This window comes from Drosophila gunungcola (genome assembly GCF_025200985.1).
Source record: "Drosophila gunungcola strain Sukarami chromosome X unlocalized genomic scaffold, Dgunungcola_SK_2 000034F, whole genome shotgun sequence".
NCBI classification, from domain to species: domain Eukaryota; kingdom Metazoa; phylum Arthropoda; class Insecta; order Diptera; family Drosophilidae; genus Drosophila; species Drosophila gunungcola.
The window spans coordinates 512,306-536,857 of NW_026453187.1; the positions used below are offsets into that span (position 1 = coordinate 512,306).

General features: G+C 37.1%; 2 protein-coding genes across 2 annotated transcripts; one reads left to right on the forward strand and one right to left on the reverse strand.

Moving 5' to 3' along the window:
- Window positions 1-14,322: 14,322 nt before the first annotated feature.
- LOC128260603 (nuclear cap-binding protein subunit 1) lies at window positions 14,323-24,287 on the reverse strand. Its single transcript, XM_052993745.1, has 7 exons — window positions 23,956-24,287; window positions 22,557-23,895; window positions 21,870-21,973; window positions 15,316-15,804; window positions 15,127-15,251; window positions 14,875-15,063; window positions 14,323-14,814 (listed from the first exon to the last, which is right to left on the reverse strand). Exons 1-7 carry the CDS (start codon window positions 23,996-23,998, stop codon window positions 14,701-14,703), a joined length of 2,403 nt encoding a protein of 800 aa, XP_052849705.1. The 5' UTR covers window positions 23,999-24,287; the 3' UTR covers window positions 14,323-14,700.
- Window positions 18,632-21,853, forward strand: LOC128260604 (trinucleotide repeat-containing gene 18 protein). Its single transcript, XM_052993746.1, has 3 exons — window positions 18,632-18,902; window positions 19,595-19,830; window positions 19,899-21,853. The coding sequence occupies exons 1-3, from the start codon at window positions 18,861-18,863 to the stop codon at window positions 21,772-21,774; spliced, it is 2,154 nt and encodes a 717-aa protein (XP_052849706.1). The 5' UTR covers window positions 18,632-18,860; the 3' UTR covers window positions 21,775-21,853.
- Window positions 24,288-24,552: the final 265 nt, after the last annotated feature.

A 24,552-nucleotide genomic window follows, 5' to 3' on the forward strand; every position in this document is an offset into this window, starting at 1 on the left:
TATTTCCTAGGGTTTTGACAGAAAAACCGAGTTTTTAACGTGTTTTTTTGGGTTTTTGGAGATTTTTCAGAATAAATTATTTCTGAAGAGTCTTTTTGTTGTAACTTTGCCAAAATTAGACCAATAGCCACAAGAGGTGCTGTTTTGAACAGCTGGCAACCTATACTATCCATCCCCGATCAATTAAAATAAATAATTATTTGTTTGGAACAGATACCGAATTTTGAAAAACGATTTTTGAAGAATTAATTTTTTGTCCAATTTTCTGACTTTTTTGTAAGGGGGTACATCATCATTTTTTTACGAAAACTGGTTAGATTTCAACATTTTGAACTGTGGATGCCATTCGATTGGAAATTTTATGACGAATTCAACGGTATATGGCACTCAAACTTGTGACCATTATTTCCTAGGGTTTTGACAGAAAAACCGAGTTTTTAACGTGTTTTTTTGGGTTTTTGGAGATTTTTCAGAATAAATTATTTCTGAAGAGTCTTTTTGTTGTAACTTTGCCAAATTAGACCAATAGCCACAAGAGGTGCTGTTTTGAACAGCTGGCAACCTATACTATCCATCCCCGATCAATTAAAATAAATAATTATTTGTTTGGAACAGATACCGAATTTTGAAAAACGATTTTTGAAGAAGTAATTTTTTGTCCAATTTTCTGACTTTTTTGTAAGGGGGTACATCATCATTTTTTTACGAAAACTGGTTAGATTTCAACATTTTGAACTGTGGATGCCATTCGATTGGAAATTTTATGACGAATTTAACGGTATTTTGACCATTATTTCCTAGGGTTTTGACAGAAAAGCCGAGTTTTTAATGTGTTTTTGAAAATATTTCAAAATAAATTATTTCTGAAGAGTCTTTTTGTTGTAACTTTGCCAAAATTAGACCAATAGCCACAAGAGGTGCTGTTTTGAACAGCTGGCAACCTATACTATCCATCCCCGATCAATTAAAATAAATAATTATTTGTTTGGAACAGATACCGAATTTTGAAAAACGATTTTTGAAGAATTAATTTTTTGTCCAATTTTCTGACTTTTTTGTAAGGGGGTACATCATTATTTTTTTACGAAAACTGGTTAGATTTCAACATTTTGAACTGTGGATGCCATTCGATTGGAAATTTTATGACGAATTCAACGGTATATGGCACTCAAACTTGTGACCATTATTTCCTAGGGTTTTGACAGAAAAACCGAGGTTTTAACGTGTTTTTTTGGGTTTTTGGAGATTTTTCAAAATAAATTATTTCTGAAGAGTCTTTTTGTTGTAACTTTGCCAAAATTAGACCAATAGCCACAAAAGGTGCTGTTTTGAACAGCTGGCAACCTATACCATCCATCCCCGATCAATTAAAATAAATAATTATTTGTTTGGAACAGATACCGAATTTTGAAAAACGATTTTTGAAGAATTAATTTTTTGTCCAATTTTCTGACTTTTTTGTAAGGGGGTACATCATCATTTTTTTACGAAAACTGGTTAGATTTCAACATTTTGAACTGTGGATGCCATTCGATTGGAAATTTTATGACGAATTCAACGGTATATGGCACTCAAACTTGTGACCATTATTTCCTAGGGTTTTGACAGAAAAACCGAGTTTTTAACGTGTTTTTTTGGGTTTTTGGAGATTTTTCAGAATAAATTATTTCTGAAGAGTCTTTTTGTTGTAACTTTGCCAAAATTAGACCAATAGCCACAAGAGGTGCTGTTTTGAACAGCTGGCAACCTATACTATCCATCCCCGATCAATTAAAATAAATAATTATTTGTTTGGAACAGATACCGAATTTTGAAAAACGATTTTTGAAGAATTAATTTTTTGTCCAATTTTCTGACTTTTTTGTAAGGGGGTACATCATCATTTTTTACGAAAACTGGTTAGATTTCAACATTTTGAACTGTGGATGCCATTCGATTGGAAATTTTATGACGAATTCAACGGTATATGGCACTCAAACTTTTGACCATTATTTCCTAGAGTTTTGACAGAAAAACCGAGTTTTTAAAGTGTTTTTTTGGTTTTGGAGATTTTTTCAGAATAAATTATTTCTGAAGAGTCTTTTTGTTGTAACTTTGCCAAAATAAGACCCATAGCCACAGGAGGTGCTGTTTTGAACAGCTGGCAACCTATACTATCCATCCCCGATCAATTAAAATAAATAATTATTTGTTTGGAACAGATACCGAATTTTGAAAAACGATTTTTGAAGAATTAATTTTTTGTCCAATTTTCTGACTTTTTTGTAAGGGGGTACATCATCATTTTTTACGAAAACTGGTTAGATTTCAACATTTTGAACTGTGGATGCCATTCGATTGGAAATTTTATGACGAATTCAACGGTATATGGCACTCAAACTTTTGACCATTATTTCCTAGAGTTTTGACAGAAAAACCGAGTTTTTAAAGTGTTTTTTTGGTTTTGGAGATTTTTTCAGAATAAATTATTTCTGAAGAGTCTTTTTGTTGTAACTTTGCCAAAATTAGACCAATAGCCACAAGAGGTGCTGTTTTGAACAGCTGGCAACCTATACTATCCATCCCCGATCAATTAAAATAAATAATTATTTGTTTGGAACAGATACCGAATTTTGAAAAACGATTTTTGAAGAATTAATTTTTTGTCCAATTTTCTGACTTTTTTGTAAGGGGGTACATCATCATTTTTTACGAAAACTGGTTAGATTTCAACATTTTGAACTGTGGATGCCATTCGATTGGAAATTTTATGACGAATTCAACGGTATATGGCACTCAAACTTTTGACCATTATTTCCTAGGGTTTTGACAGAAAAGCCGAGTTTTTAATGTGATTTTGAAAATATTTCAAAATAAATTATTTCTGAAGAGTCTTTTTGTTGTAACTTTGCCAAAATTAGACCAATAGCCACAAGAGGTGCTGTTTTGAACAGCTGGCAACCTATACTATCCACCCCCGATCAATTAAAATAAATAATTATTTGTTTGGAACAGATACCGAATTTTGAAAAACGATTTTTGAAGAATTAATTTTTTGTCCAATTTTCTGACTTTTTTGTAAGGGGGTACATCATCATTTTTTACGAAAACTGGTTAGATTTCAACATTTTGAACTGTGGATGCCATTCGATTGGAAATTTTATGACGAATTCAACGGTATATGGCACTCAAACTTTTGACCATTATTTCCTAGAGTTTTGACAGAAAAACCGAGTTTTTAAAGTGTTTTTTTGGTTTTGGAGATTTTTCAGAATAAATTATTTCTGAAGAGTCTTTTTGTTGTAACTTTGCCAAAATAAGACCCATAGCCACAGGAGGTGCTGTTTTGAACAGCTGGCAACCTATACTATCCATCCCCGATCAATTAAAATAAATAATTATTTGTTTGGAACAGATACCGAATTTTGAAAAACGATTTTTGAAGAATTAATTTTTTGTCCAATTTTCTGACTTTTTTGTAAGGGGGTACATCATCATTTTTTACGAAAACTGGTTAGATTTCAACATTTTGAACTGTGGATGCCATTCGATTGGAAATTTTATGACGAATTCAACGGTATATGGCACTCAAACTTTTGACCATTATTTCCTAGGGTTTTGACAGAAAAACCGAGTTTTTAACGTGTTTTTTTGGGTTTTGGAGATATTTCAAAATAAATTATTTCTGAAGAGTCTTTTTGTTGTAACTTTGCCAAAATTAGACCAATAGCCACAAGAGGTGCTGTTTTGAACAGCTGGCAACCTATACTATCCATCCCCGATCAATTAAAATAAATAATTATTTGTTTGGAACAGATACCGAATTTTGAAAAACGATTTTTGAAGAATTAATTTTTTGTCCAATTTTCTGACTTTTTTGTAAGGGGGTACAGCATCATTTTTTTACGAAAACTGGTTAGATTTCAACATTTTGAACTGTGGATGCCATTCGATTGGAAATTTTATGACGAATTCAACGGTATATGGCACTCAAACTTGTGACCATTATTTCCTAGGGTTTTGACAGAAAAACCGAGTTTTTAACGTGTTTTTTTGGGTTTTGGAGATATTTCAAAATAAATTATTTCTGAAGAGTCTTTTTGTTGTAACTTTGCCAAAATTAGACCAATAGCCACAAGAGGTGCTGTTTTGAACAGCTGGCAACCTATACTATCCATCCCCGATCAATTAAAATAAATAATTATTTGTTTGGAACAGATACCGAATTTTGAAAAAACGATTTTGAAGAATTAATTTTTTGTCCAATTTTCTGACTTTTTTGTAAGGGGGTACAGCATCATTTTTTTACGAAAACTGGTTAGATTTCAACATTTTGAACTGTGGATGCCATTCGATTGGAAATTTTATGACGAATTCAACGGTATATGGCACTCAAACTTTTGACCATTATTTCCTAGGGTTTTGACAGAAAAACCGAGTTTTTAACGTGTTTTTTTGGGTTTTTGGAGATATTTTAAAATAAATTATTTCTGAAGAGTCTTTTTGTTGTAACTTTGCCAAAATTAGACCAATAGCCACAAGAGGTGCTGTTTTGAACAGCTGGCAACCTATACTATCCATCCCCGATCAATTAAAATAAATAATTATTTGTTTGGAACAGATACCGAATTTTGAAAAACGATTTTTGAAGAATTAATTTTTTGTCCAATTTTCTGACTTTTTGTAAGGGGGTACAGCATCATTTTTTTACGAAAACTGGTTAGATTTCAACATTTTGAACTGTGGATGCCATTCGATTGGAAATTTTATGACGAATTCAACGGTATATGGCACTCAAACTTTTGACCATTATTTCCTAGGGTTTTGACAGAAAAACCGAGTTTTTAACGTGTTTTTTTGGGTTTTTGGAGATATTTAAAATAAATTATTTCTGAAGAGTCTTTTTGTTGTAACTTTGCCAAAATTAGACCAATAGCCACAAGAGGTGCTGTTTTGAACAGCTGGCAACCTATACTATCCATCCCCGATCAATTAAAATAAATAATTATTTGTTTGGAACAGATACCGAATTTTGAAAAACGATTTTTGAAGAATTAATTTTTTGTCCAATTTTCTGACTTTTTTGTAAGGGGGTACATCATTATTTTTTACGAAAACTGGTTAGATTTCAACATTTTGAACTGTGGATGCCATTCGATTGGAAATTTTATGACGAATTCAACGGTATATGGCACTCAAACCTTTGACCATTATTTCTTAGGGTTTTGACAGAAAAACCGAGTTTTAACGTGTTTTTTTGGGTTTTTGGAGATATTTCAAAATAATTTATTTCTGAAGAGTCTTTTTGTTGTAACTTTGCCAAAATTAGACCAATAGCCACAAGAGGTGCTGTTTTGAACAGCTGGCAACCTATACTATCCATCCCCGATCAATTAAAATAAATAATTATTTGTTTGGAACAGATACCGAATTTTGAAAAACTATTTTTGAAGAATTAATTTTTTGTCCAATTTTCTGACTTTTTGTAAGGGGGTACATCATCATTTTTTACGAAAATTGGTTAGATTTCAACATTTTGAACTGTGGATGCCATTCGATTGGAAATTTTATGACGAATTCAACGGCATATGGCACTCAAACTTTTGACCATTATTTCCTAGGGTTTTGACAGAAAAACCGAGTTTTTAACGTGTTTTTTTGGGTTTTTGGAGATTTTTAGAATAAATTATTTCTGAAGAGTCATTTTGTTGTAACTTTGCCAAAATTAGACCAATAGCCAAAAGAGGTGCTGTTTTGAACAGCTGGCAACCTATACTATCCATCCCCGATCAATTAAAATAAATAATTATTTGTTTGGAACAGATACCGAATTTTGAAAAACGATTTTTGAAGAATTAATTTTTTGTCCAATTTTCTGACTTTTTTGTAAGGGGGTACATCTTCATTTTTTACGAAAACTGGTTAGATTTCAACATTTTGAACTGTGGATGCCATTCGATTGGAAATTTTATGACGAATTCAACGGTATATGGCACTCAAACCTTTTGACCATTATTTCCTAGGGTTTTGACAGAAAAACCGAGTTTTTAAAGTGTTTTTTTGGTTTTGGAGATTTTTCAGAATAAATTATTTCTGAAGAGTCTTTTTGTTGTAACTTTGCCAAAATTAGACCAATAGCCACAGGAGGTGCTGTTTTGAACAGCTGGCAACCTATACTATCCATCCCCGATCTATTAAAATAAATAATTATTTGTTTGGAACAGATACCGAATTTTGAAAAACGATTTTTGAAGAATTAATTTTTTGTCCAATTTTCTGACTTTTTTGTAAGGGGGTTCATCATCATTTTTTTACGAAAACTGGTTAGATTTCAACATTTTGAACTGTGGATGCCATTCGATAGGAAATTTTATGACGAATTCAACGGTATATGGCACTCAAACTTTTGACCATTATTTCCTAGGGTTTTGACAGAAAAGCCGAGTTTTTAATGTGTTTTTGAAAATATTTCAAAATAAATTATTTCTGAAGAGTCTTTTTGTTGTAACTTTGCCAAAATTAGACCAATAGCCACAAGAGGTGCTGTTTTGAACAGCTGGCAACCTATACTATCCATCCCCGATCAATTAAAATAAATAATTATTTGTTTGGAACAGATACCGAAATTTGAAAAACGATTTTTAAAGAATTAATTTTTTCTCCAATTTTCTGACTTTTTGTAAGGGGGTACATCTTCATTTTTTACGAAAACTGGTTAGATTTCAACATTTTAAACTGTGGATGCCATTCGATTGGAAATTTTATGACGAATTCAACGGTATATGGCACTCAAACTTTTGACCATTATTTCTTAGGGTTTTGACAGAAAAGCCGAGTTTTTAATGTGTTTTTGAAAATATTTCAAAATAAATTATTTCTGAAGAGTCTTTTTGTTGTAACTTTGCCAAAATTAGACCAATAGCCACAAGAGGTGCTGTTTTGAACAGCTGGCAACCTATACTATCCATCCCCGATCAATTAAAATAAATAATTATTTGTTTGGAACAGATACCGAATTTTGAAAAACTAGTTTTGAAGAATTAATTTTTTGTCCAATTTTCTGACTTTTTTGTAAGGGGGTACATCATCATTTTTTACGAAAATTGGTTAGATTTCAACATTTTGAACTGTGGATGCCATTCGATTGGAAATTTTATGACGAATTCAACGGTATATGGCACTCAAACTTTTGACCATTATTTCTTAGGGTTTTGACAGAAAAGCCGAGTTTTTAACGTGTTTTTTTGGGTTTTTGGAGATATTTCAAAATAAATTATTTCTGAAGAGTCTTTTTGTTGTAACTTTGCCAAAATTAGACCAATAGCCACAAGAGGTGCTGTTTTGAACAGCTGGCAACCTATACTATCCATCCCCGATCAATTAAAATAAATAATTATTTGTTTGGAACAGATACCGAATTTTGAAAAACGATTTTTTGAAGAATTAATTTTTTGTCCAATTTTCTGACTTTTTTGTACGAAAACTGGTCAGATTTCAACATTTTGAACTGTGGATGCCATTCGATTGGAAATTTTATGACGAATTCAACGGTATATGGCACTCAAACTTTTGACCATTATTTCCTAGGGTTTTGACAGAAAAGCCGAGTTTTTAATGTGTTTTTGAAAATATTTCAAAATAAATTATTTCTGAAGAGTCTTTTTGTTGTAACTTTGCCAAAATTAGACCAATAGCCACAAGAGGTGCTGTTTTGAACAGCTGGCAACCTATACTATCCATCCCCGATCAATTAAAATAAATAATTATTTGTTTGGAACAGATACCGAATTTTGAAAAACTAGTTTTGAAGAATTAATTTTTTGTCCAATTTTCTGACTTTTTTGTAAGGGGGTACATCATCATTTTTTACGAAAATTGGTTAGATTTCAACATTTTGAACTGTGGATGCCATTCGATTGGAAATTTTATGACGAATTCAACGGCATATGGCACTCAAACTTTTGACCATTATTTCCTAGGGTTTTGACAGAAAAGCCGAGTTTTTAATGTGTTTTTGAAAATATTTCAAAATAAATTATTTCTGAAGAGTCTTTTTGTTGTAACTTTGCCAAAATTAGACCAATAGCCACAAGAGGTGCTGTTTTGAACAGCTGGCAACCTATACTATCCATCCCCGATCAATTAAAATAAATAATTATTTGTTTGGAACAGATACCGAATTTTGAAAAACGATTTTTGAAGAATTAATTTTTTGTCCAATTTTCTGACTTTTTTGTAAGGGGGTACATCATTATTTTTTTACGAAAACTGGTTAGATTTCAACATTTTGAACTGTGGATGCCATTCGATTGGAAATTTTATGACGAATTCAACGGTATATGGCACTCAAACCTTTGACCATTATTTCTTAGGGTTTTGACAGAAAAACCGAGTTTTTAACGTGTTTTTTTGGGTTTTTGGAGATATTTCAAAATAATTTATTTCTGAAGAGTCTTTTTGTTGTAACTTTGCCAAAATTAGACCAATAGCCACAAGAGGTGCTGTTTTGAACAGCGGCAACCTATACTATCCATCCCCGATCAATTAAAATAAATAATTATTTGTTTGGAACAGATACCGAATTTTGAAAAACTAGTTTTGAAGAATTAATTTTTTGTCCAATTTTCTGACTTTTTTGTAAGGGGGTACATCATCATTTTTTACGAAAATTGGTTAGATTTCAACATTTTGAACTGTGGATGCCATTCGATTGGAAATTTTATGACGAATTCAACGGCATATGGCACTCAAACTTTTGACCATTATTTCCTAGGGTTTTGACAGAAAAGCCGAGTTTTAATGTGTTTTTGAAAATATTTCAAAATAAATTATTTCTGAAGAGTCTTTTTGTTGTAACTTTGCCAAAATTAGACCAATAGCCACAAGAGGTGCTGTTTTGAACAGCTGGCAACCTATACTATCCATCCCCGATCAATTAAAATAAATAATTATTTGTTTGGAACAGATACCGAAATTTGAAAAACGATTTTTAAAGAATTAATTTTTTCTCCAATTTTCTGACTTTTTTGTAAGGGGGTACATCATCATTTTTTACGAAAACTGGTTAGATTTCAACATTTTAAACTGTGGATGCCATTCGATTGGAAATTTTATGACGAATTCAACGGTATATGGCACTCAAACTTTTGACCATTATTTCTTAGGGTTTTGACAGAAAAGCCGAGTTTTTAATGTGTTTTTGAAAATATTTCAAAATAAATTATTTCTGAAGAGTCTTTTTGTTGTAACTTTGCCAAAATTAGACCAATAGCCACAAGAGGTGCTGTTTTGAACAGCTGGCAACCTATACTATCCATCCCCGATCAATTAAAATAAATAATTATTTGTTTGGAACAGATACCGAATTTTGAAAAACTAGTTTTGAAGAATTAATTTTTTGTCCAATTTTCTGACTTTTTTGTAAGGGGGTACATCATCATTTTTTACGAAAATTGGTTAGATTTCAACATTTTGAACTGTGGATGCCATTCGATTGGAAATTTTATGACGAATTCAACGGTATATGGCACTCAAACTTTTGACCATTATTTCTTAGGGTTTTGACAGAAAAGCCGAGTTTTTAACGTGTTTTTTGGGTTTTTGGAAGATATTTCAAAATAAATTATTTCTGAAGAGTCTTTTTGTTGTAACTTTGCCAAAATTAGACCAATAGCCACAAGAGGTGCTGTTTTGAACAGCTGGCAACCTATACTATCCATCCCCGATCAATTAAAATAAATAATTATTTGTTTGGAACAGATACCGAATTTTGAAAAACTAGTTTTGAAGAATTAATTTTTTGTCCAATTTTCTGACTTTTTTGTAAGGGGGTACATCATCATTTTTTACGAAAATTTGTTAGATTTCAACATTTTGAACTGTGGATGCCATTCGATTGGAAATTTTATGACGAATTCAACGGTATATGGCACTCAAACTTTTGACCATTATTTCTTAGGGTTTTGACAGAAAAGCCGAGTTTTAACGTGTTTTTTTTGGGTTTTTGGAGATTTTTAGAATAAATTATTTCTGAAGAGTCTTTTTGTTGTAACTTTGCCAAAATTAGACCAATAGCCACAAGAGGTGCTGTTTTGAACAGCTGGCAACCTATACTATCCATCCCCGATCAATTAAAATAAATAATTATTTGTTTGGAACAGATACCGAATTTTGAAAAACGATTTTTGAAGAATTAATTTTTTGTCCAATTTTCTGACTTTTTTGTACGAAAACTGGTCAGATTTCAACATTTTGAACTGTGGATGCCATTCGATTGGAAATTTTATGACGAATTCAACGGTATATGGCACTCAAACTTTTGACCATTATTTCCTAGGGTTTTGACAGAAAAGCCGAGTTTTTAATGTGTTTTTGAAAATATTTCAAAATAAATTATTTCTGAAGAGTCTTTTTGTTGTAACTTTGCCAAAATTAGACCAATAGCCACAAGAGGTGCTGTTTTGAACAGCTGGCAACCTATACTATCCATCCCCGATCAATTAAAATAAATAATTATTTGTTTGGAACAGATACCGAATTTTGAAAAACTAGTTTTGAAGAATTAATTTTTTGTCCAATTTTCTGACTTTTTTGTAAGGGGGTACATCATCATTTTTTACGAAAATTGGTTAGATTTCAACATTTTGAACTGTGGATGCCATTCGATTGGAAATTTTATGACGAATTCAACGGCATATGGCACTCAAACTTTTGACCATTATTTCCTAGGGTTTTGACAGAAAAGCCGAGTTTTTAATGTGTTTTTGAAAATATTTCAAAATAAATTATTTCTGAAGAGTCTTTTTGTTGTAACTTTGCCAAAATTAGACCAATAGCCACAAGAGGTGCTGTTTTGAACAGCTGGCAACCTATACTATCCATCCCCGATCAATTAAAATAAATAATTATTTGTTTGGAACAGATACCGAAATTTGAAAAACGATTTTTAAAGAATTAATTTTTTCTCCAATTTTCTGACTTTTTTGTAAGGGGGTACATCATCATTTTTTACGAAAACTGGTTAGATTTCAACATTTTAAACTGTGGATGCCATTCGATTGGAAATTTTATGACGAATTCAACGGTATATGGCACTCAAACTTTTGACCATTATTTCTTAGGGTTTTGACAGAAAAGCCGAGTTTTTAATGTGTTTTTGAAAATATTTCAAAATAAATTATTTCTGAAGAGTCTTTTTGTTGTAACTTTGCCAAAATTAGACCAATAGCCACAAGAGGTGCTGTTTTGAACAGCTGGCAACCTATACTATCCATCCCCGATCAATTAAAATAAATAATTATTTGTTTGGAACAGATACCGAATTTTGAAAAACTAGTTTTGAAGAATTAATTTTTTGTCCAATTTTCTGACTTTTTTGTAAGGGGGTACATCATCATTTTTTACGAAAATTGGTTAGATTTCAACATTTTGAACTGTGGATGCCATTCGATTGGAAATTTTATGACGAATTCAACGGTATATGGCACTCAAACTTTTGACCATTATTTCTTAGGGTTTTGACAGAAAAGCCGAGTTTTTAACGTGTTTTTTTGGGTTTTTGGAGATATTTCAAAATAAATTATTTCTGAAGAGTCTTTTTGTTGTAACTTTGCCAAAATTAGACCAATAGCCACAAGAGGTGCTGTTTTGAACAGCTGGCAACCTATACTATCCATCCCCGATCAATTAAAATAAATAATTATTTGTTTGGAACAGATACCGAATTTTGAAAAACTAGTTTTGAAGAATTAATTTTTTGTCCAATTTTCTGACTTTTTTGTAAGGGGGTACATCATCATTTTTTACGAAAATTTGTTAGATTTCAACATTTTGAACTGTGGATGCCATTCGATTGGAAATTTTATGACGAATTCAACGGTATATGGCACTCAAACTTTTGACCATTATTTCTTAGGGTTTTGACAGAAAAGCCGAGTTTTTAACGTGTTTTTTTGGGTTTTTGGAGATTTTTTAGAATAAATTATTTCTGAAGAGTCTTTTTGTTGTAACTTTGCCAAAATTAGACCAATAGCCACAAGAGGTGCTGTTTTGAACAGCTGGCAACCTATACTATCCATCCCCGATCAATTAAAATAAATAATTATTTGTTTGGAACAGATACCGAATTTTGAAAAACGATTTTTGAAGAATTAATTTTTTGTCCAATTTTCTGACTTTTTTGTACGAAAACTGGTCAGATTTCAACATTTTGAACTGTGGATGCCATTCGATTGGAAATTTTATGACGAATTCAACGGTATATGGCACTCAAACTTTTGACCATTATTTCCTAGGGTTTTGACAGAAAAGCCGAGTTTTTAATGTGTTTTTGAAAATATTTCAAAATAAATTATTTCTGAAGAGTCTTTTTGTTGTAACTTTGCCAAAATTAGACCAATAGCCACAAGAGGTGCTGTTTTGAACAGCTGGCAACCTATACTATCCATCCCCGATCAATTAAAATAAATAATTATTTGTTTGGAACAGATACCGAATTTTGAAAAACTAGTTTTGAAGAATTAATTTTTTGTCCAATTTTCTGACTTTTTTGTAAGGGGGTACATCATCATTTTTTACGAAAATTGGTTAGATTTCAACATTTTGAACTGTGGATGCCATTCGATTGGAAATTTTATGACGAATTCAACGGCATATGGCACTCAAACTTTTGACCATTATTTCCTAGGGTTTTGACAGAAAAGCCGAGTTTTTAATGTGTTTTTGAAAATATTTCAAAATAAATTATTTCTGAAGAGTCTTTTTGTTGTAACTTTGCCAAAATTAGACCAATAGCCACAAGAGGTGCTGTTTTGAACAGCTGGCAACCTATACTATCCATCCCCGATCAATTAAAATAAATAATTATTTGTTTGGAACAGATACCGAAATTTGAAAAACGATTTTTAAAGAATTAATTTTTTCTCCAATTTTCTGACTTTTTTGTAAGGGGGTACATCATCATTTTTTACGAAAACTGGTTAGATTTCAACATTTTAAACTGTGGATGTCATTCGATTGGAAATTTTATGACGAATTCAACGGTATATGGCACTCAAACTTTTGACCATTATTTCTTAGGGTTTTGACAGAAAAGCCGAGTTTTTAATGTGTTTTTGAAAATATTTCAAAATAAATTATTTCTGAAGAGTCTTTTTGTTGTAACTTTGCCAAAATTAGACCAATAGCCACAAGAGGTGCTGTTTTGAACAGCTGGCAACCTATACTATCCATCCCCGATCAATTAAAATAAATAATTATTTGTTTGGAACAGATACCGAATTTTGAAAAACTAGTTTTGAAGAATTAATTTTTTGTCCAATTTTCTGACTTTTTTGTAAGGGGGTACATCATCATTTTTTACGAAAATTGGTTAGATTTCAACATTTTGAACTGTGGATGCCATTCGATTGGAAATTTTATGACGAATTCAACGGTATATGGCACTCAAACTTTTGACCATTATTTCTTAGGGTTTTGACAGAAAAGCCGAGTTTTTAACGTGTTTTTTTGGGTTTTTGGAGATATTTCAAAATAAATTATTTCTGAAGAGTCTTTTTGTTGTAACTTTGCCAAAATTAGACCAATAGCCACAAGAGGTGCTGTTTTGAACAGCTGGCAACCTATACTATCCATCCCCGATCAATTAAAATAAATAATTATTTGTTTGGAACAGATACCGAATTTTGAAAAACGATTTTTGAAGAATTAATTTTTTGTCCAATTTTCTGACTTTTTTGTACGAAAACTGGTCAGATTTCAACATTTTGAACTGTGGATGCCATTCGATTGGAAATTTTATGACGAATTCAACGGTATATGGCACTCAAACTTTTGACCATTATTTCCTAGGGTTTTGACAGAAAAGCCGAGTTTTTAATGTGTTTTTGAAAATATTTCAAAATAAATTATTTCTGAAGAGTCTTTTTGTTGTAACTTTGCCAAAATTAGACCAATAGCCACAAGAGGTGCTGTTTTGAACAGCTGGCAACCTATACTATCCATCCCCGATCAATTAAAATAAATAATTATTTGTTTGGAACAGATACCGAATTTTGAAAAACTAGTTTTGAAGAATTAATTTTTTGTCCAATTTTCTGACTTTTTTGTAAGGGGGTACATCATCATTTTTTACGAAAATTGGTTAGATTTCAACATTTTGAACTGTGGATGCCATTCGATTGGAAATTTTATGACGAATTCAACGGCATATGGCACTCAAACTTTTGACCATTATTTCCTAGGGTTTTGACAGAAAAACCGAGTTTTTAACGTGTTTTTTTGGGTTTTTGTAGAGGTAAACATACATACTAAATATCACCCACCCATTGAATAATTCAGTTATCATTGTACTTTTATGTCCATCTTGATCTTTATCATTATAAAGAACGTTCCTATTCGACTTTATTCTCATTCTTGTTGTTAACTCTTTGCGTCGTTTACAAAAAATAAAAAGTATCTCTAACACAAAGTGTTTATGATAATGGGGGTATGGGCATAAGGTCAGCTTTTCTGACCAAAATCATATTAACGCGGTAAACAGGCCTACAGTTCGACTTATCAAGGCAAACTTTACAAATTCATCATATCATAAAAGAGGGAAAGGATACAAAAAATACTCAACTCAATTCAGCGAGTAGAAAGACAATTGGGTGGGTGGGATTAATGTTTAATGGGGGACCGAGAAGAAGATTTTTGGGACAAGCCGTTCCGGCTGCTCCTCATTTAGGCACGCAGGGCCACAAACTGTTGGAACACCTCCAAAATGTGGGTGTCCAGGTCGGATGTGAATAGCAGCGTCTCCAATGTGCTACTGTACTTCTGAACTTGTTCATGATGCTAAATGAAAGATTTTAGTTATTATCATGGGGCATAATCTGTGGGGAAGAGTTTGCTTACCATCAGGAAGACCTGCTGCAGTCGACCGATGGTCCAGCGATACCAATCTGTGTCGGGATCCCGACCATCCGTATCGGAGCGCAGCAGATGCTCCGAGAGAATCATGATGAATCTCTGGAAGACGATGAGGAACAAACGCTTCTGGTTCACATTCGCCGCCTCCAATTTCTCCTCCATGCGCTCGACCACCTGAAACATTGAATTAATTAACGCTTGCTTCAATTAATCCCAGATAATTTATATATATTATACCTCCTCGGATGGTTTGTCAGCATGTGTGATGGGTTTCTTTCTCTTATGCGAAGAATCATCCTCCGAATCGCTGGACGAAGAGTCCGCCTTTGCAAGCTTGTCCTTGGCCTCGCTCAACTCCGAATCTAGAAAAGGCAATCAATAAATAAAATACATATGTATATATATATTTACGACGGGAAAACTCACTCAGCTTGATCACATGCTTGTTCATCTTCTTGATGGTCAGATGGAGGATCTCCCACAGATACATTTTGGTGAACTCACCGGTCATCTCCTTGGAGAAGATCCATGTGGCCACCGCCGAACAGTCGACAATCTGCAGCTTGAGCAGCTTGTCGATCAGCACCACCATCATCTGCTGGTGCGAGGACCACAGCTCAAAAATGTTGTGCAGGATGCAGATCTGTGCCTCCTCCGTTTCGGCCAGAGCACGGAACACCGAGTGGAACTTGGAGATGGCCGCAAAGCTGTGCGAAAACGACTTGGAGCCCAAGTTCAGCAGCGTCTGGACGAACACATCGATCTTGAGGGCATTGAAGCTGCCATCGGACATCTCCTCGCCGCTGTAGCCGCTGCTCGGGATGTCCTTCAGGATGTTGACCACCTCCTCGGGCGCGCACTTCTGCCGGATGGCCACCACCAGTTGATGGGCCACCGTTGTCCCCGGCAGACTTGCTGTTTTGCGGGGGGAGAAAACAAGAAAAGAGGGGGAGATTCAGTAAGGAAATGATTCCGATAATTTGTTTACAAGGCAGTGCGTTTGGCACTCTATCGGGGTATATTGGTTTTACAATCCAGTAAAAGGTTTAGGAATTCAAACCAGTCAAGCCACAATTAAACCCAACATTAACTTGGCATAACTTAAATCTCTTACACTCATTGATTGATTTTAGTGTTTAAAAACATTGTTTAATACATTTGAACTAGTGTAACTATAACACTAAATTGAAAGCAAATCAATTCGGATTAAGGAACAAAGTAAGATCACTAAAGATGGTCAGAAAAATGAGCGCATTTTAAATAATATTATTATTATTATTGTTTTATGTTTAATTTTCACTAAGAAATACTAATTTTATTTTATTTATTTTATTATTTTAATTTTTGTTTCCGATATTGCTATCTCGTTCTAATTCAATTATCTGCAATTTCAGACTATTTTAAAGAAAGTTCTTTAAATTTGTAGTTACTTCTTATACGTTTCAAAATTATTAAACATTTTTAGTGTGCTGATGTTTAATGTTTAACACAAGAAGAATAACATTAGATCTTACTATTATTGATTTTTAATTAATTCGATAGTAATATTTCTTGTCGAGAGGCTTTCTTCTACATGCTATCCCTGGTTAGGTGACACTTTCGTTGCAATTCGCATTTCATTGCTTTAGTTATGTGGTTCATGGCGTGGAACCAAGCGGCACCACTCCACCACCAGATCCCAGTGTACGACACCACCGAATAATAAATCCACTTGCGTGGTGCGTTACTAATGACGGTTGTGCTGCTCCAGCTCAGCCAAGCCACCCTTCCCGCCCCCAAAATGCCCTCTTCCCCGCCGATTACATGCAGTTTATTGGCACTTGCGTCAATTATGTCAATGTGGAGATGGGCTCGGGAAGGGTTTGCTTTTCGGGCAGCGGCGGAGCTAATTAAGCGGCCATTTGGCAAGCCAATGTATTGGCAAACACGCATTTCATTTGTTCAATCCATTAACCAGTGGGAACTTAAGTTGGAGATAATAACAAATGAACAAGGAAATAGTGGACATATTTGTACAAGTTCTTTTTAATTTTAAAAATCTCTTAGGCCTATTAGACTAAAAAAAACATTAAAAACCGTATCTTAAAATCTTTCTAAATAAGTCAAAATTAAAGGGAATGATACGAAATATGAGAACCAAATTCTTTTTTTTTTTTTGAACAATTCTTCTTCGAAACCTTCCTATAACCAGCATTAACCTTTGCTTGAAAACCCAAAGAGATCCAACGATCTCAAGACAATGTCAATGGTTTGGGAGTTAGCCGTGTGTCAAGAGCATGCGATACTTTTTTGTTTAGCAGGCAATGGAAAAATTCGCACATATTCCGTGTTCATCATATAATAACAGCTTATGTGTGCCCCCCAAAAACACCCCGACTATCCACTATCCACTATCCACTATCCATGCCATCGCCTCCAAATAACTTCACTTAAAAGCCAGAATTAAAGATGTTTTCACGGGAATCTGATTTTCAGCTCAAATTGAGCGTATCCAAAAAAGGGGAAGTACAAACTTTCGTAGTTCAATGCTGACGTCGGCGTTTAATCTGCATCAGGTCATCATCTCAAAGTCTCGAAATCTCGGATTCCGATTCGGAACAGGAAAGACGAGAGAACCCCAGGGCAAGGTGAAATCGCCGTACGGAACCGCCAGAAGAGAACGCCAACAAAAACAGGGGATTTCGATGGGTTGGGGTTCGGTTCGGTTTGGTTCGTCGAAAGGGAAACTCCAGCCAAGCGAGCCACAACTCATATCTCAATGGAAATCTAAGGCAAAGTTTGGGTTTAAATGGAGGCTATAGCCAAAATGAAATCAAACTCAAGAAGCACACAAAGATCAAAGTTGTAATAGTGGAATATGTTATACCCTCTGATTCAATAACACATATTAAATTAAGAATTTAGTTATTATCGTTTCAATTAAAGAAGACCAATGTCTAAATATATTTCAAAAATCTTTCATGAGGGGTTTCTTAATTTTTCAAGCATGTAAATCTTAAAATATATTTTTACTATTTGAAAGTTTCTATTTTAGTGCTTTTTAAAAATCGCTGTGTCTAATTCAATATTTTTGAATAGTAATTTACATAGACATATAAAGACAAATGATACAACAAAATTTTTTTAAAAACTCAAAGTACCTAAATAATAGTTTTTAACTTGGGAATTTTGAAAAGCATGATAAACATCTTTGCATGCAATTGATGATATATATGAAGTAAGAGATACATTATATATTAATGTTTTTTAGTTTATACAATTCTTTTACGATTGTTACAGGTTTTCAAATCTTTTTAGAATGTAAATTTTGAAATGAAAATTTGGTATGTGTTCCAGTGCTTTTAAATTTCTTTAAGAACTCAAGTACCCAATTAATGGGATTTAAATTGGGAAATTTTTTGGGAAGCTTGGTAGACATTTGAAATATGACCAACTTCGCAGTGGCTTTTTAAAGACAGCTTAGCTATTGTTCAGGAGGGTATCCAGCCGTGCTCCACATCCACATCCACATCCACACATGCTAGTTGGGTGGGTTAGTGAGTGTTGCATAAATGGCTGCGATTCCGATTCCAACGACTCCCAGCTGCGACTCCAACTTCTCTGGGCTATGGACTATGCAAAAAGCCAAAGAAAAACACACACCCCCCACACACACACACACACGCACATACATGTCGGCTGCAGATTGCGCAAAAAGCCATCGCTTGGCTGCCTCAACGAAAGCAGCTTCGAGTTGGATGGATGGATGGATGGATGGAGTTCGCTGATGGCCACAGAAGCTACCGAAGCCACAGCTCCAGACGACATCGTGGATTATTAGCGAGCGCAACTGGCGGACGCGTTTCAGTCGCTTTTTCAAGCGCGCGCAGCTCAAACGCATCGAAAAAAACCTCTCGCATTCGCTAATTTATTTTCTGTGATCACTTTGTGGTTTTTGTGTTGCTATTTATTTTGATGTGTGGGCCCAGACAATGAGGAATCTTTGCTGGCTACTTGCTGTTCCCATGGCAATTGTAAGTTTAGGGAAAGCATCCACAAGTGACGGAGAATAAGGCTTCTATCATATATTTACAAAGAGCATTTTTCAAAATATGGTTCTGAAAACTGCCTAAAAATTTAACTGAGTGAATGGTGTTTTTTTGTTTTTTTTTGTTTAAATTAACAGTCTTCCTTTAGTGCTCTTAAACTTTTTATAATAAAATAAATTAAAAAAAAAAACATTGTAACAATACTTGTGTTTAATATTTATCGCTTTTTTCAGTAATGGAATTTTAGTTTTTTAAAATGTAATGACATAAAAATCACCTTTTTTTTAAATAGTGAATAACAAATGCAAAATTATAATGAATTTAAAATACATGAGTTTTAGTTACTTAAAAAAAAAATGGTGCTTTAAAAAACGGTTTCTTCTTGTGAAAAACGTGCTTCTTAAAATTCTGTTTTAAAGACAGGCTGTAAAAGTTACTCATATGAATTGCAATAGTTTAATATTCTATTTACAAAAAAGACTCCATAAACAAGCAAATAAAAAGATTTAAGGCGCTTCTGGCACTAAAACATTTAAAAAAATGTTTAAAAAAATGCTTAACATATTTTTATAGTCCGGTTTTTACAAAAAAGAGCTCACAGCTTTTAGAAAAGTTAATTTCAGAGCAAGTTTTTGAACTATTTTCAACGTTTTTGCATTGATCTGCAATGCTTTTAGCTGCCCTTGGGCTGTGCCATTGTGGGTGCAGGACGGGATCTGCTGCTGACGCCCAAGCAGGGACTTCAGCTGACGGGCAAGCGCATTTTCTACGAGGAGCCGGCGGAGGAGAGGGTGCAGAACCAGAACCACAGGCGGAATCCTTTGGAGCGTCCCTGGGAGCGAACCCTGAAGCATGTGACCTATGTGACCCTCTTTACGGATGCGGCACTTGGCGCAGCGGGCGGAAACCTGAGGTAGGTTTGGGCTATACGGCCAGATATATCCGCATTGTCCGCTTTTATCCATGGTCAAATCCGTGCAGTCAGCTGCATGAGTATCACGACTTCCTGCAGACGCCCTATATTCCAGCGGACGGCCAGGGAGGAGGATCGCCGGTGGGCGGAGGAGCGCCATCCACGCGCTTCGGTGATATCGTAACCCTGGCCAAGGGCTATCTGGAGCAGATGGGACCGGAAACGGGAAATGCATCCTATCGCTTTCTGGAGGGCGGCACTTGCTTCCAACTGAAGTGCCCCACCTCGAATCCCAATCAGCGACGGCGTGCCTTGTGGCAGGTGCAGCGCATCCGTCATCGGGAGGGCGACAAGGGTCGCAGTCACTACCACTACGAGATGAAGTTCAGTGTGACGCCGCTGGAGAACAAAGCATGGCAGGTGCACCAGCAGATGAGCTACATTCAGAAGGAGTCCGATTATCCAGCTAGTTTCGGGCGATTGACCCACGATCAGGGTTTCGCCCAAAGGCGCCAGGATCGGGAGAGATATGGGGCAACGGGAGCAGCTGGAGCAGCTGGAACAGCCGGCAACGGGGAGCAATCGCAGGCCACCTTTGTCCATGGCATATTCCAGCCTGCACCGCCGCCTAAACTCAACATTGGTGAGTACCTAAAGGGGGCGGTCCAGGCCCAAGGGAGTCCCAAAATCGAGCTATTTCCGGGTCTGTTCAATCTGGGACTGCGTCCCAATTATGTGGCGCCCACCACCTTTCGGCCCAACTATCCGGCGGCATTGAAATTCGGCACTCATCCGGAACTGGAGCGGTTTCCTCCCAGTCACAACGGCAATGTGGCTGCTCCTGGCGAGGTGGCATCCACTGCGGGCGCCGTGACCCATCATTTCCATCATCATTTCTATGTGGCACCTGGAGCGGAGCACCCAGAGCACCCTTACCGCTTGCCCGCAAGCTCTTCTCCTCGTGAACCCAGCACTCCTCCCCATCCAGTCACTGGTTTCTATGCCCATCAGCAGACAGTACAGTTTCCCAACTCCAATTCGGGTTCGTCGGAATCTCTGGAAGATCAGGAACAGGACTTGCTGCTGCGTACGCCGCAGATTTATGGCCAGGCCTCCAAATACCAGACGGCCAAGCTGCCACCGCTGCTGATCTATGCAGGCGGTGGTAGTCCTGGCGATGATGAGGACAAATCCTTTGTGCAAAGCGAACCGCTGGAGGAGACAGTCTATCGTTACTCCGAACCGGATCCCTTGTATGTGCACCAGAATCCCATCGATGTGCTGCATGATAAGCCGCCAGCGGGTGAGAAGATCGAAGGGGGGCAGGATCAGCAGCAGGAGAGCCATCCCCAGGATGCTGACTTGGACTTGGAGGGCAAGAGCACAACTGCAGCACCTACGACCCCGGCAGCCACAACTCCCACAACCACCGATGCAGCCACGACCACACAGGCTAGCCCCACGACCAGTAGCTCCAGTTTCGTGTCCACCTCCACGCACTTCAGTCCCCTGCGCTCCATAAGTCGCTATCGGACCACGCCCAAGATCACGGCAGGTCGGTCCACCACTACCACCACTTCCACCAGCACGGAGCCACCGCTCAGCAAGTGGGCCAAGCGGCGCAAGGAGCAGGACAGCAAGGGCAAGAGCAGTCTGCGGCATGAGGCCATCGTCAGCAGCACCACCTCGAGCAGCACCACCAGCACTAGCACCACTACTACTACTACACAAAAGCCTACTACTACCACTACACAATCTACTGCGCCACCGGCAGCACCAGTAGCTCCTCCACCACCTCCTCCGCCCAAGGAAGTGGTGGAGGTGCTCACCCAGAAGTCGGTTAGCCGATCCGTAAGCATCAAGGTGGGCGAGAACGGCGAGGAGATACCCATCTTTGTGGACGACGAGGAGAACGAGGTGAAGCCAGTACCAACTAATCACTAACAGTCCACTCTTGAATCATACTTACTTATGTGTAAGCCTAGTCGTAAGCAGAGATAATCCCCAACAAATAAACGCTATTAATCCGTAGGACTCACCTGCCTCCTCGTTGGCGTACTTGTAGTTGGGCACGGGCGTCATGGGAATCAGCTTGGCGTACGTTGTGGGCATCATCTCGGTAATGCGCTGATGGTACGAAAGGCTGCCGGACAAAAGAGCAGTATTAGCATGTGGGATGCATTTATATTTGACGGAGTTTTAATCTAAAAACTATCAAAGCTATTTAAATAACACAAATATACTATTACTTTTAAGGCTTTAACAGAAAAATTAATTAATAAAATAAATGCTTTCTAGAACGTTCTTTTCTATATTGGCATACAATAAATTTTAAAAAAAATTACCTTTACAAATTTAATCATTATTAATTTAATAGAAAAAGTTTCTTTAAAAAAGAAAAATCCTTGAAACATGTAAATAGTACCAAAGTAAAACTTTAAGAAATGAATATGTTTTTAAGCTAACAAATAACGTGCTCGGATTTAAATATTGCTTAATACTTTCAAATGTTTATCTAATCTAATTTTTCTTATTTTAGCTACAGTAAACTTTACTTAGTAAAATAGGGTTTTGAACTTGAAGAAAATAGCTAATAGATCTAAAGATCGGTTCAATTTTACAGACCTACAAAGAAAAATACATCTAGAAGTTCACATTGCTTTGCTAGTTTTGTACTTCAATCGACCACCTGTAGCGGCACATGAAAATGAAGGGAATAAACCTACCGCAGGCACTTCTGCAGCACCTCCTGGATGAACTTGGGACGCGGATGCTCGCCGTCGAGCAGCAGACAGCTGTCCCACTCGTCCCAGGACCAGGTGAACTTGAAGTTGCTCAGATGGTAGGAGAACCAGTTGACGAAGCGGTCGAAGCAGGACGTGTTCATCGAGTCGATGCGCATGAACAGGATCTCGGTGGCCTGGGCCAGCACCTGGGGCAGCGTGGCCGGCTGCAGCTTGCACAGCTCGATGAGGATGGAGCCGTAGCAGATGTCCAGGTAGCGCGGCGTGGGCATGTGAAACAGTTCGGCGAAGATCACCTCGACGATGCAGTACTCCAGCGGGATCTTGTGCTTGAACGGAAAGCTGAGCAATTGGGCGGCGCAGTCCTTGCGCTCGTGATGGTACGTCTCGATAATATGATGCAGATGCTCCTCGATCAGGAAGCGCTCGATGGAATGGGCACCGGGGAGATTGGGCCCATCGGGGCAGTCGGTGTAGTCGAACATGCGGTACACCACCCAGGGCATTGGGTACTCGAAGTTATCGTGGTGCGGCGGCGGCACAATCGCCGGCAGATTGTGCTGCAGTGCCTCGCAAAGGATGGAATCGAAGACGAGGTAGGGACGAGGTATATGCTTCTCTGCCCAGTTGTCCTGGCGCAGCTTGCGTATCTGCGCCCACAGGCAGTCCAGGTACTCCTCCTGCGGATGTGGCGCATCCGAGGACCACACTCGCAGCGCATTGTGATGCTTCTTGGAGCGTTTGTTCAGGTAGACCTCGATGCGCAGGAGCAGCGACTCCAGGGCAGACTCCTTCTTCTCGTAGAGATCACGACCCACCCAGGGCAGCGTGGACAGCACGGCAAAGACGAACCAGTCGCGGCGCACCTGCGGCACTGTGTCCTCGTTGGAGACATCGATCATGGTGTCCAGCAGCTGGAGCAGACTGGTGGCCGAGATGACGTGGCAGTTGACCAGGTCGGCGAGGAAGCGCAGTGAGTAGCGGGCCGCATCCCAGCGGCACAGCTTCAGGGACTCCTTGAACGTCTTCACCATGTGGTCCACGAACTCGCCGCCAAACTTGTAGTTCTTGGCGTTGAGCAGACCCACCAGCGTGGTGTACACGGTGCACTTCTCGGGCATTCGCACCGCGCAATCGGACAGGATGCGCAGGATCTTCAGGCGAAAGGTGCCCAGATCGGCTTCCAGCACCGAGACGAGTCCCTCCAGGTTGGACTCCACGGAGGAGGTGCTCCGTTCGCCAACGCGCAGAATGAGCGACTCCAAGCGATCCTCGATCTCCTGGTTCTCGGACACACGCCTGCGCTTGTTGCGCCGGTGATCTGGAATGGATTCGCCGGCAAATCAATTCTCTGTTTTAGTCCATACTGCTTCCCACTTACCATATCCCTCGTCCTCCGTATCATGGGCTCTCCTGCGACTCATCGTTCCGGGGATTTGTGGCAAACTTTTGCTCCAATTTCAATTGATAGCTTAAAACGCGGCAGAGCGTTTTTGTTGGCCACCGGCAAATGGGGACACCTTCTGATCTGGACTTTAATCGGTATCCTGACGAGGATTCGGGTGGCTGGAAGTCCTTGCCGCTTCTTATGGTCGTCTATCGGGATCTTCTGATTTGTTGCGAACTTTCGAAACACTTTGTGACAATTTTCACCAAAAAACGCGATGCTTCTTTTTTTTGCCAGAAACGATTGGCGGGCTTATCGATAACCGCGATGGCATTGTGCACAAAGGTATATCGAAAAGGGATTGATAACGATAATTACGATTATAGCTAACTTTAACTTATTACAAAAATTATTCAAAAACAAACAACATAATTTAAGGAAAGTATTAATTTATATTTCATTTTTATTTTAAATTTATTTCATGATTATATGACCCAAAAAATTAAAGAAATAATAAATTACATTTGTATCGATTTTTGTCTGATTACATTTTAATAAAAATTCCTTAAAAATATAATCAAAATATAAATA